Source organism: Grosmannia clavigera (assembly GCF_000143105.1).
Source record: "Grosmannia clavigera kw1407 unplaced genomic scaffold GCSC_173, whole genome shotgun sequence".
In the NCBI taxonomy this organism is placed as follows: Eukaryota; Fungi; Ascomycota; class Sordariomycetes; order Ophiostomatales; family Ophiostomataceae; genus Leptographium; species Leptographium clavigerum.
The window spans coordinates 1,312,733-1,327,896 of record NW_014040765.1 but is presented as its reverse complement, the minus strand read 5'-3'; the positions used below and the strand labels follow the sequence as shown (position 1 = coordinate 1,327,896).

Sequence of the window (15,164 nt, the reverse complement as noted above, 5' to 3'; positions counted from 1 at the left end):
AGAGGCACAGAAACAGGTGAGGCTCTCGAGCTGGTTTGGGTGAAACGCAGAGCGACGATCAGGATGGCCGAAGATCAGGTCGAGGTCGGAGGAGGAGAGAGGAGGAGAAACAAGTCACATCCAGGGCGCTTCGCTGAGAGGACGTGTGCAAGAGACCCGCATTCGCGAACAAAGAGGGAGGATGGAAGAGAGGGCGAGAGAGAGGGAAGCTTGCCGTCTGCTCTGCGAAACAGGCGAAAGAGCAGAAAAGCGGGACGAACGTAGGAAGTGGAAGGCTTTCTTTTCTCTCTTTTCTGCTCCTTGCGGGAAGTCACAGCACCAAGACGGCCGGTTAGTGCAGGAGCCCCACTTGAGAGACTGGGTTGGCCAATGGGGCGGCAGACAGCATGCGTCTGGGACACAGCGACCCAGTGCTGGCCAATCAGCGGGCGGTGCCCTGATGGAGCAGCGTTTCGACTCGTTCTGGCGCCTAACTAAAAAATAGAATGCCCGGCCAATGGGAGCAGTTGGTCCTGCAAGTCGACGATTAGCATCTTTACATAGTCGTAGTACGGAGTACGGAGCAGGGGGGCGGACCAGCCAGGAGTTGTGGGTCTTCTCTCCGCCGCTTTGGAAGCGTTGAGGCCTTTTGCCCCTTGGGCCTCGACGGTGTCGTAAAGCGTGAACCGTAAAGCGTGAACCGTAAAGCGTAAACAGGCACTGCTGCGTATGTTTCTTGGGGTGGTGGTTTCTGGTACTCCGTACGGAGTACTGCTGGTCAATACGAGCAACGCGCGTGACTCAGCCGCATGACGTCCTGCCACAGCGAGACGGGTACCGGTACGGAGTACGAGCTTGCTTGCCTGCTCAGGCACTGCCCTTACTCGTACGTATCAGCTTCTTGCGCCTCTCTGGCTGCGGCATGCCTGGCGGAAGCGAGCAAGTGCTCGTGTGGGCACGTCACGACGAATAGCTTCGTAATGGGTTGTGCGTCATTAGTGTCTTTAATCTCTGACTGTGTACGACGTGCTCGTACTAACGAGTATCGTATTACGAGTACTCCGTGCCTCCTTGGACCCCCTCCTAGCTGGCCACTGCGTCTGGGATCATGTCGCAGGATCTCGTCCCATCCTGGCTGCCGCGTCTTGCTGACCTGGTGTGGGCTAACACTGGCCGTTATGCTTGTTTGGCTGGCCGGGCAGGGACCTTTCGGATTTCCATCCGGTCTTTTTCTCTGGGTCCTACGCGTGTTGGCGGCATGGCAGGAAGACTTCGCAGAGGTCCCGAGCCCTGACTCGCACACGAGCATGGACCGATGCACCGCACTTGCCAATCTCCATGGAAACCGGACGGGGCCAAGCGGCGAGAGCCCCGTCCCCTTCAGCTCTCGTCTCGTACTTTGGCGAGCGTCCGTAAGATACTATATACGGCCTCAGCAGGCACGATACCACGGCTGGTGGCAATAGCACTCCAAAATACAGCCGCAGAGACGAAGGATCCCGGGCTGCGCACGTAATCAACCGGGACTTAGCACTCTCTTTCTCCGTACTGTCATGCATCGTATGTAAGATGTGCATGCCTGTGTCTTGCGTAGTACGTGTGCAGTGCTGAACAGCAAAGGCGCCGGAACAGGGCACCGATCCTAAAACAGGAAACGGCTGTGCAGCGCGTTCAAACAAGCACAGATTCTCCCTTGAGCAAACCTGAAACGCCTCCAATTTGGCCACCCCCAAGAACTGCATCAGCCTACTGCACAATTCCATACTTGTACCCACAGAAATTGACTAGCGCTCCCGGCTCGAGAAAGTTGTGCGCATGTCTTATCCCCGGTTTGGTTTCTTGCATTTGGCACTATTCTCTGCGTTGCGCAACACAACCGCGTCGCGTCTGGCAACGAAGGGTGCCCTGTCCGTAATTACTCGTACGCATTATACCTCGTATTTTTAAATTGAGCTGCGATGCGAGCACGCGCACAAGGGAGCGCCCCCTTGCAAAGACCCATCTTACGCGCATGTTGTGTCTGTGTACGGAGTACTCGAGTCGTCGCTGTTGACGGTCTTTATAGGCTCCGTACGTACCGAGACTGCGAGGTATATGGAACACCAACATGCCGCTTACGGAGTATATATAGCGAGGCATGGGAAATGAGATGTGGAAATGTGGAAATGTGTGTATGTGTTAATAGTACTGGTAATGGATATGCGTCGCATAAAAATATCTGCCAGAATTTGCAAGAGGCAGAAGAACGAGAAGACCTGTCGTGAGGCACTCAGTTTCAAAATATGTTAATGCTGCCATCCACTCGCCGATCCCACGAGTGCGGATACAAAAGCACGTTACACGGGCATATCTTCTTCATACGTCGTACTCGCGCTGGCAACAAGAAGCATAATTTTCCCTTCCTCCTTAGAATTACGAAGTAGCATTGTAGGTCGCGTCGAATTTCTTCTTTCAGGACCTCCTATCTCTTTAATATCGAGACTCCTCTCTGGCGAGGCCTGAGCCGCTCTTCACACGCCGCTCTGCGTCCTGTGCAGAATATTGGTGGCAGAATCTTAATGTTTCTAAGAAAGGTTTCTGGGTCGTGCTCCATATACGAAGTACTCCGTACTTTCTCTGTATTATGTAGCTTCCAAGTGGAGACGGCGAAGTGTTAGGAAATCGTGCATGCCAGATACCTGTACGAGTTCCCTCAAGCACTCGTAAGTCGTCATCATCGCCGGTCCACCTGCTGTGTGACGATCATGCCTCGCGTGGGCTATATACCGTAGGCACGATGAAACATGCATCGACGAACCTCCCCGTTATTATGGCGGTCCGTTGCCACGACAAGTGCAGGCAGGATACAGAATACGCATGGACGTCTACGCTGGCAGTGGATGCTCCTCATGCACGTATCGTAATACTCGTATGGGCCCAGCTGCCCTGGACAGCATTCTCATTAGAATGAAACGTAAGATTATGTCATGTGCTTTGACTGTGTGCGCGTATAAGACATGAACAGATGTGCTGGGTGACGGTCTTCCGCGCATGAACAACTCGTACGTGTGCATAGCTTCTTCTGCGCGCAAAAGCCTCTCGGTCTAGCTTCCGCCATGGCATTTCACGCGTTTCTTCCTGCAAGGCGGATGCCACATCAATCGTCCGCACGGTAGCAACCCGTCGCCAGATAGGACGACGGCTCACTCGGTCGCGTATGGAAAGTAAGATAGCTGGCGCTCGTAATTCGGCCTGCATCCCATTCCCGCTCTGGGATCGGTCTCCACCACCAGAGCAACGGACCGGGGGACTAGCCAGATTGGCAAGCGGGCAGACGACTTATATGTCTGGAATTGAAAGGGCCACGCTGATTGGCCTGAACTCTGTAGCCCGGGCCTCGCGCGATGCAGCAGGGTAATCAAACCAATACAGTAGGGACGGAGGATTTTTCAGTGGTCCACGTCAGGGTCCAGAGTAAACATGGCCTGTGGAGGAGTGGATTGGAGCCCTGTCTGGACATCTTACGAGCGGTGCTTTCTGCAGCTTTAAGCCCTGTAACCCCCCTTTATTGTTTGAGGACGATGCCTATTTCAGGGCCCTTGCCTGCATATCCAAATCATTGTTGGTGGGGCAATACTATAAGCACCATGTCGCTGGCAGGGCTTGACGAACGGAGTGTTTTTTCTGTTTTTTTGTGGCTGCCCATTTTGCGATTCGTCACCGTCGAGCTTCCCATGTCGGCCTCGGCCGACGACTGGGAACGGCCTAGGGTGGCCGATGATTAAAGGACCCTAACACAGACGAAAAGACAAGGCAAAGCTGCAGCCCCTAATTCAGGGCCTGGACGTCAGCGGCACTTGTGTGCTACCTGTCAACGGCATTGTAAGGCGACGGCAGACGGGAATAAGAAAGTACAGTGTGCGGCGGTGAAGGATTTTCTTTTTCTTCCGCTGCTGAGCTGGCACGACAAAAAGACGGCGCACGACAGCTTACCAGAAATAAACCCAAAGAACCAACCTGCAGGGAAGGAGGGACGAGCGGGGAAATGAGAATGCTGAAGCTGTAACGCTGTACGGAGCAGACACGCTATCTTTTACCCTCATTCGCTCTCTCGCTTGGGCCAACGGCCAGGGTCGGGACAGGGCCTGGAAACAGAGCAAATAGAAATGGCAAATTGGGCCGACAGTCCCTTGATCGGGCTTGCTGAGGAAGAAACGAAACGGCCTGCACCTTGCATCGCTAGCTGCATCGAAGATCGTAGTGCGGACCAACCACAGGATATCGCGACGTGTCCATGCTTGCAGTCGCTTGACTCTGGCTTCCATGTGTTTCTTTCCCGGTACCGAAGCTCAAGCCACTCGAGCCACTCGAGCCACTCGAGCCACTCGAGCCGCCTCTCAAGCCTCTCAAGCCCTCACGATCCGCCCCCTTTCCGGTGTGTGGGACCCCTGTGATGAAAATGGGCGACTCGACCGACGTCCACCCCTCATATGCGACTTTGCGCCGAAGATTCCCTCATGCCGATTCGACGTTTTGCTCTGGCCGTCTGACTCCGGCTCTGCAGGCTGCCCTCACCGTAGATGATCGCCTGCTCCTGCGTCTTTTACCTCTTCTCTGGCCGTGGTTGTAAGATACGAGTACTCTCGGCCCCCCTCGTTCTTCGTACTCTCCCGGTACTTCTGCCCCGTGCGGCCTCTCCCAGATCGTCGTCCCTCCCCTCTCGAGCCCTGACCCGGACCTTGACCTAACATTGCCTGTTTTTGTTAGCGTGCCAGGCCTTCCTCAGAAGAGAAGGGCCGGGAACCCACACGGAGAACCCATAGAGCCCAACCCTGGACGCGGTGCCTTTCCTCTGCGGCCCAGTTGCTCCGTCGCAGCACTCCTCCTATTCCAACGGTCGCGATTTATTTTGGCAGTGGGCTGGCTTCAACCGGTCGAGCCAGGCGAGCTCTCTTCTCCCCCTCCCCTTTCTTGCATACCTTCTCCCTCGCCGATGGACCCTTTCCGCGTCCTACGAGCACAACCACAAACTGGTCATACCGAGCTGAGGCGAACCGGTGTCGCCTATCAAGCGTCTGCAAGGGGGCGGACGGATAAGACTTAGTGACAGACGTCTCGTGAAGACAGGCGAGAAGAGCCGAGACACGAGTCAGGAAGACAGATCGGGAAGTAGTCAGCCAAACGGCGCAACGTCCCTGCCGTGGCACCAAGAGAGAAGGTGCGGCCGGCCAGCAGGCAGGAGAGGACATTAACAGCAGGCGCGCGTGAGAGAACAATGGCTTCCGTCGCCATCGCCGGCCATTCTTTCGCTGCCAACACAGTGACCCCCCCACCACCAGCAACTCCGGCGACGAACAGGACGACGACGACAGCCGTGGCCGGAACAGCCTCTCCCGCCAGCAGGCGCTCTCCACCGAATTCCGCCCCTGTGGATAGTGATGTGTCGCCAGCGCCATCTACATCGCCAGCCTCTACACAGATACAGTATCCACAGTCGAGGACAGATCCGCATCCAGACCACCGGCTGCAGACGCCCAAGTCCCAGCAGACGCCAACCCATCATCCTCTGCACGCGCACCGACAGAACCACAACTCGTCCAAGCTGCCGGCCTTCCGGTTCGCCGATTTGAGGAAGGACTCGCTGGTGCTGCCATCACGACCACACCACAGTCCACCGTCGCCTGTCTCGCCTGAGCCGCCCTACGATTCGGGGCTGCAGCAGCAACAGCAGAAGGTGGATGCACTGCAGGGGGCCGACTCTCAGCAGAACCACTGCCAGTACGACCAGCAACAGCGCCACCAGCAGCCGACACCCCCTACTCCTCCCACTACAGCAGACGCTAATTTTACCGCCCCCACCACTACATCGCGCTGTAATAGCGCTGGGAACGTGCACAACAACACTGTTTCGGCTACCCGCAGTGACTTTCCCCTTTCGCCCACATCTTCCTCCTCGGCGTCTGGCAACACCCGTCCGAGTCAGCCTGCACGATCCCGCCCGTCGTCGTTTCAAAACCTGGCGCCGCCCCCGCCGCCGCACCAGCAGCAGTCTTTCTCGCCTTTCTCGTCTTCCTCGTCTTCCTCCACGGCTGCCGCCGCCTGCTCGCACAGCACTACCACTACCACCACCACCAACGCCAAATCCGACCACAACAGCACGCCCATTGCCACAATCGCCACCATCGCCACCACGACCAATAACATCACGACAACAACGCCGACGACTACGTCTGACGACCTCGCTGCCAGACGGCCTGCGTCATTTCCAAACTCTCCACCCACCGTCGTCGTCTCCGCTGTCAATACCACCCCTCTCGCGTTCTCGTCCAGCCCAGTAACGGCCAGACTCCAGCGCACGCTGACGGACCCCATCCCGTCGAAATCGACATCGCCATCGCCATCGGCAGGCGCATCGACATCCGCATCGGCGGCGACCACGTCATCGTCCTCGCAGCCGCAGCCGCTTGCCTCGCTGGGCAACGCAAAGACCCAGTCGCTGCACCGTCGCGCACCCGCCTCCTTCAGCTCCCACGGCCTCGAGACGTCACGCGGCCCACCCACCGCCTTCACCGCCAAGCGCATCCAGGCGGTGAACGTGCAGGCTGCTGCCGCCCACGCTGCTGCTACTGCCCAAGGCTCTCGCCCCAGCGGTTCTGCGCCTACGACTACGCCTGCGCCAGAGGCCGCCACGGAGCGGGTCAAGAGCCAGCGCGATTCCGCGCTGTCGCCGAGCGAACCGTCTTCGCCACAACAGTCGGCTGATGACAAGCGAAAGCCCGCCACCATCACCTCCCGGCCTCCCGTCTCGTTCCGTGCCCCCTGTTACGACAGCTCTTCGCCGCGCGGTGCCATCCCCCCCATCCGCTCCTTCCGCTCCTCGGGCTCGCGAAAGAGCCTGGGCCTGGACATGAATTCCCGCCCTTTCGGAGACTTTAGCGACGCCGATTCTACCGACGCCGGTGGTCTGAGTCCGACGCAGCACGGTCGCTCCCTGCGTGCGCTCGAAGGCTTGACCGACGACGAGTGGACCCAGCGCGCCTTTCACGACTCTACGTCTACGCGCTCAACACTGCCCGACACCGACACCGAAAACACGGCGGACATCTTCATGCGCATCGCACGGGAAGACACGAGGAACCGGTCCTCCGACGAGGATCGGCCCTCGGACAATCACAGCGTGGCAGTGAGTGAACCCTCCCCTCCCGTTGCCGTCCCCCTTGTCATATTGTGTTTCACGACGCCACTTGTGTGTCTCGGAGGCGTGTGGGCGTTGCATCGGGACAATGGGTTGAAACGGGAAAATTTTTCCTGCTTGTCCCTCTTTTCACAGCACTAGTTTCACATCCCATTTTTTGCGTATTAACATGGATTCTTGTGCAGGCACGCGCAACACAATCAACCTCGCAGCGGCGACCTTTTTCCGCCGCTGTTCCCTCCCACCAGCCGGCTTCTCCGACCCAAGTTGCCCGCCGCCTTTCCGATCAGCGCGAGACAGCACGGTCTCGACGTGCCGGCGAAGAGCTGGCGGTCCGGACCCACGCCTTTTCGCATGAGCTCAGCCAGCGTGCTCTGGCAAATGATCGGCTGACGTCCAGTCGGGCCAGCGGGACCCAGAAGCCCGATCCCGTCCGGACAGCACGAACGGTCATCTCGTCGGCACGGCCGTCTCCGAGCACGCCGCGAGCGTCGGCCTTTTTCGATACGGCATCGGAAGTAGGCACGAGCTACGCCCGGAGACGACCGTCGACCGACAACAACAATAACAACAACGGCAGCACAGCACCGCCAGCACGGACGTCTTCCATCAAGCCATCTCTCGCATTTGCGCGCACATACAGCTCTTCACCACTCGTGCCGAAACATACGAGCGAACCGCAGCAACAAACCGCACACGAGCCGAGCCATGGGGTGGTCGAGGGCACGGAGTCGTCGGGATCGACAGCGGCGCCGTCGACGGTCTGGGACGAGCTGGACGACCTGAAGTCACGCATGCGGCGTCTAGAGCTGTCGGGCAAGATTCCACCGACGTCAGGTGCTGCCATGTCACGGGTGTCGGACGACCGGCCACGCACGGCGACGACCAATGCAACGACAGTGTCGGCTTCACCCAAACGCGGAGCCAACAGCAGTGCTCAGGCAGATGCACGCAGCACGACGTCATCACAACTACACCACCAGCAGTCGCAACAGCAGCTTCTGTCGCTGTCGCTGCAACAGGGCGCGCAGCCATCCCATGCCAACCTCTTGACGGCTCTGCAGAAGGTCAAGGCACAGACGAGCGACGACGTGTACAAGGCCATGGAGGCCATGGCTGCGGAGGCACTGGCGCTGGCGCAGATGGTGGGCGTGTCCGGGCAGCCAGGGCCGATCTCGAGTGGTGCCAGCACGATTGGAGGCGGCGGCCCGGCGACGGTGACAGACCGACAGCTTCGGCGCAAGGCCGACAGCATATGCCGCAGCCTGACGGAGCTGTGTCTGACGCTGAACGAGGAGGCGGTGCACAAGAAGACGGCGGCGACCACATCGGCTTCGACAGCCCTGACGACCATGACATCGATGACAACCATGACAGGAGCGGCGTCCACAGCAGTGGCACCGGCGATATCGCAGACACACCTACAGGCAATTGGGTCTCGCGAGGAGGCCGAGGCGATGGCGAGCCCGGCCACGAGCAGCAAGCCATTTTCACCGATGCTGCGACGGCCTACATTTGATGCGTTTAGTCCGTCGATACAGACGAGCCCGAAGGCGGTGTACCGGTTTGAGGGCCGGCGGGACGAGCGGCAGGACGAGCGACGGGCGTCGTTGATGATGCCGTCCTCGCTTGCGGGATCGCGGCAGTCGCTGGGGCCACCGTCGACGGCAGACAACGTGGGGCGCAGGTCGTCGCTGTTGATCTCCCGGACACGGCGGGCGGTGACGGAAGAGCCGACGGACGACAGCCAAGGATCGGGACGCCGATCGTCGATCTTGCGAATGCGGCGAGCCGGCACGGAAGAGCCGGCGGAAGAGGGCGGACGCAAATCGTCGCTGCTGCTGCGATCACGACGGGCAGTGATGATGAGCGTGGAGGACGACGACGACCAGGACAGCGGGATCCGGTCGGCGCGGTCGCCAGCACGCATCATCACGGAGACGGCAGTATCAGCTTCGGGATCGCGACAGCCGAGGGAATATGCCGGGCGCGAATACCTGACGGCGCCGGGCGAGACCAGTCCGCTGGGCTCGTCGGCGCTGCCGCGACGACGACTGATTCCGTCGAGTCTCAGCTCACGGCTGGTGTCGCCACAGCTGATGGCCATGACGGCAACATCCACGTCGTCACCGTCGTCGTCGTCGCAGGCGCTGCTCTCCAGTCGGCGGTTCCTCGGACGGTCAGGCGGCGGCAATCGAGACGGCGGCAGCGGAACGCCAACCAAAACCAGCGAAGACCGGGCGCAGCAGCGACAGCTCTCACTCGGCCAAACAGCCATGATGAACCGCACAAGCGTGTCTTCGCGACGGATGACCCGCGACACGGGCATCTCGAACATGCCCTCGGCGGCATCGCAGGTGGGCGGCTACCGATGATGGGTGGCTGCTTTCTGCATCGAAAACACTCGACTACGTTCTGCTCCACGTCTTGGACAGCCTTTTCTTTTTTTAATTTCACTGTATTATACACCCCCTGCATCACGCTGCATCACGTTCCATACGCAGGCGTTCTTCCTTTCTTTTGTCATCCATGTATGTGTATTTTTAATATCGGTGCGGCGGATCCGCTGCATATCATGAAACTATATATCCAATGACCACTGCACGAATGCATCTTTTATCTTTAGTATGGTAGCTAGTCTTTTGAGAGGGTTGAATTGAAGTGTGTGATTAGTCCGTGTCGAGAATGTACATTGTTTAAAAAGTTAGACCAGTCCATCAGCACCCCGCAAAAGGGTAGCCGGACTCTAAAAACAAGCTTGCGAGGCTGAGCAGACGTTTTGCTCATGGGATCGTTCCTTCCGCATCCGGCGTCTCGTCTAATTCTTTTGCGTACGGGCACAATTTTGAGGTGTTTGACAGGAGCAGCATTTGTGCCAGCAGCACAGCAGCCAGACAGAGGCAGCACAGGACGGTTCATCAGACCTTGGCAGCGAGCAGACATGGACGAGATGGACAGCGCCGACGTGCTGGCGGCGCAGTTTGCGGACCGGCTGTCGGAGCAAGGGAAGCACAGTGCAGGTGGCCAGAGAGGAGGCAGCAGCAGGCGTCGAGGCGGTGGCAACGGACGAGGAAAGCGAGAAGGCGGCAGCAGCAGCAGCCGGGCGGTGGATGTGAGCCGGGCGCTGTCGAAGCTGCTGCGCCACCAGGCGACGAGTGCGGGGATCGTGCTAGACGGCGAGGGCTATGCAGCGCTGGACCAGGTGCTAGCCTGGGGGCCGCTGCGATCGATGGGCGTGACGGCGGCCGAGGTGCGCGACGTGGTGGCGAGCAACGAGAAGCAGCGATTCGGGATGAAGCGGGTGGATGGAGACGGGATCGATGAGGTGGAGGCCGACATCGCGAACCCGTCTGCCTGGCGCATCCGGGCGAACCAGGGCCACAGCCTTCCGCTGGCCAGCGACGGTGGCCTGCTGCAGGCGATCGTCGACGTGGCGTCGGCACCGGCGATCGTGTGTCATGGCACCTTTGTGGCCGCATGGCCGCAGATCGAGGCGTCGGGCGGCCTGCGGCCGATGGGCCGGAACCACGTGCATTGTGGGAGTTGTGAGGGCGGTGAGGGGGAGGCCGACATGGACGCAGACGCAGACGCGGACTTGGACACCGCCAGACTGGCCCGCACCATTCCTGGCCTGCGCAAAAACGCCGACCTGCTCGTCTTCCTCGATGTCCGTCGTGCCCTCTGCGAAGATCCCTCGATCCGCTGGTGGCGCTCCGACAACGGCGTCGTGCTGACCGAGGGCAATGCCGACGGCGTCGTGCCCGCTCGCTTCTTCCGCCGCGTCGTCACCACGGCCGCACCCACGCTCGTCCTCTGGCGCGACGGCCACCGGACGTCCGAGCTGCCGGCGGCACTGCTGGCACGCGCGCGGATGCCGGGCAACATGCGGGGGGCGGCCGTCCGAGCACGAGCCAAAGACGGCAGCAACAATACCGGACAGCAGACAGACAGAGGGCGGACAGAAGGGCAGAAGACTGATGGAGAACAGACAGACGGACAGACAGAATAAGACCTTCGAATAGTTACTATGACGTAATCCACTGTAGACAGCCTGGTACCTTCCTAAACTGCACCCCGGTGCCTTCCCAGATACGCACCTCCCAGATTGGGTGCTTGACATACTATCGCACCTTCCACATCACAACACGTCTTCGCATCTCTGCTCTTCTTCACGATTCTACCAAACTACTGTACACATCCAACCTCAGCCATCTACGCATAGTTCAGCTCAGGATTCGCCCGGAAATTGCACCGACAGCGACACTCCGGCACCGGACACTCGGCATGGCGAGCGAACCACTGGCGGGCGTGATCCAAGTGCAGGACGTGGTCGCACTGCAGACAAAAAGTCGGGAACTGGGCCGTCAACCGAGTGTCTGCATCGGCCGACGTCTCCGGACGATCTGACCGCGGCGTGCCGACGATCTCGAGGCAGACGACGCAGCGCGGCAGATGACGCTTGCAGTTGGGACAGCTGATGCCGGCCGTCACCAGCTTGGCCCGCAGCTGATTGTTGGCCTCGGGAGGTGCTGATGAGGCCACAGAACCGGTTGAAACGCCGCTGCCACTGCCACCTCCACCACCAGCCGGCATCACCACGACGGCAGCACCGGCAGGGGCCACACCACCTGGTCCACCGGCGCCGCCAGTCACGCCGCCAACACTGCCAGGACCACCGGCACCGGCCAGTCGCGTCTGGGCATCACAATAGACACATCGCAGCGCAATCTGGCGAGCTGGTGGCACCAGACGCGGCCGGCCGTCGGCCGTGCCTTTGCTGCGCTTGGTGCTCTCGACCTCGAACTTGGCCCGCTGGAAAAAGGCCCGGTGCCGCTGCAAATACGCCCCGTAAGCCCGTCGCCACGCTGCACACCGCACATCGTCAATGTATCGCGGAGCTGCTAGGGCTGTCACCAAGGCAGCCGTCTGCACGTCGTGGAACCGGTCGACATAGCGCGCCCAGATGTCCACGCCTGCGTCTGTCAGCCCCGTCAGCACCACACCCTCCACGTCGCCCGTCCGCACCGCTTCCACCCGCGTTTCTCGCAGCCAGGCCGTCAGCTGGCCGTCGTCAAACGTCCGCACCGCCACTGCCACCCGTTCTCGCAGCGGCAGCGATGTCTGGTGTGCAATCGTCATCCAGTCGCCGCCCGTTGCGATCAGTGACGAGATCGCCCGCAGGTATGGATCCGTCTTGGATGCCAGCGCTTCGTCAAAGTCTAGCAGCCGCCCTCCCGCGCCATCCGACTCGCCGCCCCGCTCCATCAGCTGCAGTGCTAGCGACACAAACAGCAGCTCCGGGTGCTCGCCGCTGGCCATCTTGAGAATCCGCACCGCCTGCTGGCTGTCGCCCCGGAACAGCGCCTGCGCTGCTGCCATCGTGTGGAAAGACGCCGCTCGCTCGCCCGTCTCGTCGCTTTTGTTGTTTGGTGGCCGACCCCAGCCGCAGATCTCCAGACAAAGCTGCCGGTGGTGTGGCCGTCGTGTTTCCACCCCGTCATACGGCGGCAATCCTCGGCGCCGGCAGATTGCCGCTATCGCCCGCTGCCAGTTTCCCGCTTCCGGAAACGACGCCGGCAGCGGCTCCGAACTGATGATCCGTGTCTCTTTCTTGACCCCCAGATCCTCCAGCCAGATGCTGCCCACGCCCATAAACGACAGGTCCAGCGAATGTGCCACCATCCCGCCGCTCTTGGCCGCAGCTTCTGCGTCTGGTTTCGTTAGCCTACCGTCAGATCGAGTCAAGTCAACTCTTCCGACTCCCTCACTCACCTCCAATCCACCTCCACACATCGCGCAGCCACGGGTCGTCGGCCACCACCACCTGATTCACCTCGCTGTCAAACAGATACCGCTCCTTGGCTCGCAGAAGCATTACGTGGTCTAGCACTACTTGTGCCTCCGATGGAAACCCTTGTCGCACCAACGTTGCGCTCAGCAGGCTCTCATGCAGCTCTTGGCTGGTCAGCGGCCGTCCTGACAGCGATGCTAGCGATGCCAGTGATGCTGTCGACTCTGTCAGGTCAGCTCGGCCCGAGAACGTCGTCACTGCTTCGGCTGCCGTCGTCGTCGCTGCTGCTGCTGCTGCTGCTGCTGTCGTTGTCGAGACCGCTGGCCCCCCTTTTTTGCTCTGCTGTGGTCGCAGATGGCGCTTCGAGTATGCTCGCAAGATCTTGAGCTTCTGTGCCACCGTCGTCGCCGCATAGAACTCATCCGGAAGCTTGGCCGGTGGCGTCCTCAATTCGCTGACCGTGTCGCCTGTCGTTGTTGTCGTTGTCGCCGTCGTCTCCAACCCGCTCAGCTGGGCGGCGCGTGCTTTTTGGGCCGTCTGCGTCGCTGCCTCGATCGCTGACGCATCCGCCGCAAAGATGGGAATGTCTGCAAGCGCCTCCTCTAGCGCTATCGGCCCGAGGATCTCGGCCGCCTGGTCCATCTCCAGCTGCATCATGCTGTGGTACGAGGAGCCTTCTGTTCGGGGGTCAGCTTGCTGCTGTATGCACATACACACACATACATATACACACACATACCTTCCAGACCACGATAGGGTGCCGTCCAGGGAATCAGCTTGAACGGGTACTCGGCCGTGAACGACGGCTTCTCGACAATGCCAAAGCTGCCGTTGGACCGCAGCACCAACACGCGTGGCCGCAGTGCCGGCGACCCGATGGTCACAAAGTCAAACGACACGATGCGTTCGCTCTTTCGCTTCGGATCCGAGTACTGGTTGTCCATCTCGTTGGTCCGCCGCACCTCCAGCAGCTCAGGGCTGCGGTCGGCCACCATGTCTAGCGAGCAGTATTCGTGTACCGTCTCGTACACCTTGAGCTGCCCGGTCCCCGAGAGCACACCCAGCATGCCGCGATGGTCCCGGCAGTACCGCAGCGACCGGATCACCGAGCTCTTGCTCTCGCTCATCGCCTGCTCCGACTCAGACGACACGGCCCTGTCTAGCCACAGGGCACCACCCCACGACAGCTCGTCCACGTCGACGGCGTCTAGATATTGCGGCGACGCCATCGCCCGGTTGCCCGCGCGCCGGTCCCAGATCATGATGCCCGGGTTGTCGAGCGCGGACGAGGCAAAGTAGTTGGGGTCCGCATAGTCAATGGCCAGGTTGTTGTTGCAGCGCGTCTGGAAACTGGGCATCTGCACGCTATGGTCGCGCAAGTCATGAATGCGCAGCCCTTGGCCCTTGATCCCGACCACGAGCGTGTTCGGGTTGTCTTCGAAGAAGCGCACGCTCGACACCGACACGCTCGGCTCGCGCACCTCGACCGGCTCGCCAAACGGCTCGACATCCCGGGCAAAGCCGACGCCGTCCTGTCCGCGCGAAGACGACTGCACCAGACGGTTGACGTCCCAGATGTGCAGACACCGGTCGCTGCGCACGCGGTCCAGCCCGACGGCCAGACGGTTGGCCGTGCTGAACGAGACCGCTTGACACGTGCGCGACATCTTGAGGCCCAGCTCCATGTACGCGTTGGAGTTGTCGTCGATCTTGAGCAGGTTGACCACACCGGTCGGCGTGCCCACGGCCACAAGCCCGGGGATGTTGGGCGCCCAGTCAAACGACGTCAGCGTCGGAAAGTCTTCGTGCTTCGATAAGTTGCGGTACTCGAACCGGCCGGTCTTGGCGTAGCCCGTCGGCACGTACAACTGCACAATCCGGTGCTGCAGGTTGATGTGCAGAAACGAGTCCACGCCCGCATTGGGCGACCAGCGGACGAGGCCGGTCTCCGGGCCGTCCATTGCTGAGCGTCTGTCTGATGCCGTCGCAAGGGACGTTCCAAGAAAGTCAGGTCTGTTATGAGGCCGTCTGGTCCTCCCGTGCGTGCCAGATAAAACGTGTGTCCCTTTCTCTCATGTGCAGCATCGTACGGATCTCGATCCCGCTATCATCTTGCGCATTCACACGGAAGCTAAGGCTTCACGGCTGCTGGAGCTTGAAGCTGCTTGTTGGTTGCGACCGAGGTGGCGAGCGAGTGCACGTGATAAGAGCGGGGCGCAT

The 15,164-nt window shown here is 60.3% G+C and overlaps 3 protein-coding genes across 3 annotated transcripts; 2 read left to right on the top strand and 1 right to left on the bottom strand.

Moving 5' to 3' along the window:
- Positions 1-5,233: 5,233 nt before the first annotated feature.
- Positions 5,234-9,528, top strand: CMQ_7752 (lpxtg-motif cell wall anchor domain containing protein; the record flags this gene model as incomplete). Its single annotated transcript, XM_014314757.1, has 3 exons — positions 5,234-6,024; positions 6,208-7,141; positions 7,402-9,528. The coding sequence occupies 3 exons, from the start codon at positions 5,234-5,236 to the stop codon at positions 9,526-9,528; spliced, it is 3,852 nt and encodes a 1,283-aa protein (XP_014170232.1).
- Positions 9,529-10,094: 566 nt separating this feature from the next.
- CMQ_7144 (tRNA splicing 2 phosphotransferase 1) lies at positions 10,095-11,162 on the top strand (the record flags this gene model as incomplete). The annotated part of the gene is made up of 1 exon (XM_014314149.1): positions 10,095-11,162. The coding sequence occupies one exon, from the start codon at positions 10,095-10,097 to the stop codon at positions 11,160-11,162; it is 1,068 nt and encodes a 355-aa protein (XP_014169624.1).
- A 203-nt stretch (positions 11,163-11,365) lies between these two features.
- Positions 11,366-14,905, bottom strand: CMQ_7151 (uncharacterized protein; the record flags this gene model as incomplete). Its single annotated transcript, XM_014314156.1, has 3 exons — positions 11,366-12,864; positions 12,926-13,621; positions 13,693-14,905. The coding sequence occupies 3 exons, from the start codon at positions 14,903-14,905 to the stop codon at positions 11,366-11,368; spliced, it is 3,408 nt and encodes a 1,135-aa protein (XP_014169631.1).
- Between the last annotated feature and the right edge of the window lie 259 nt (positions 14,906-15,164).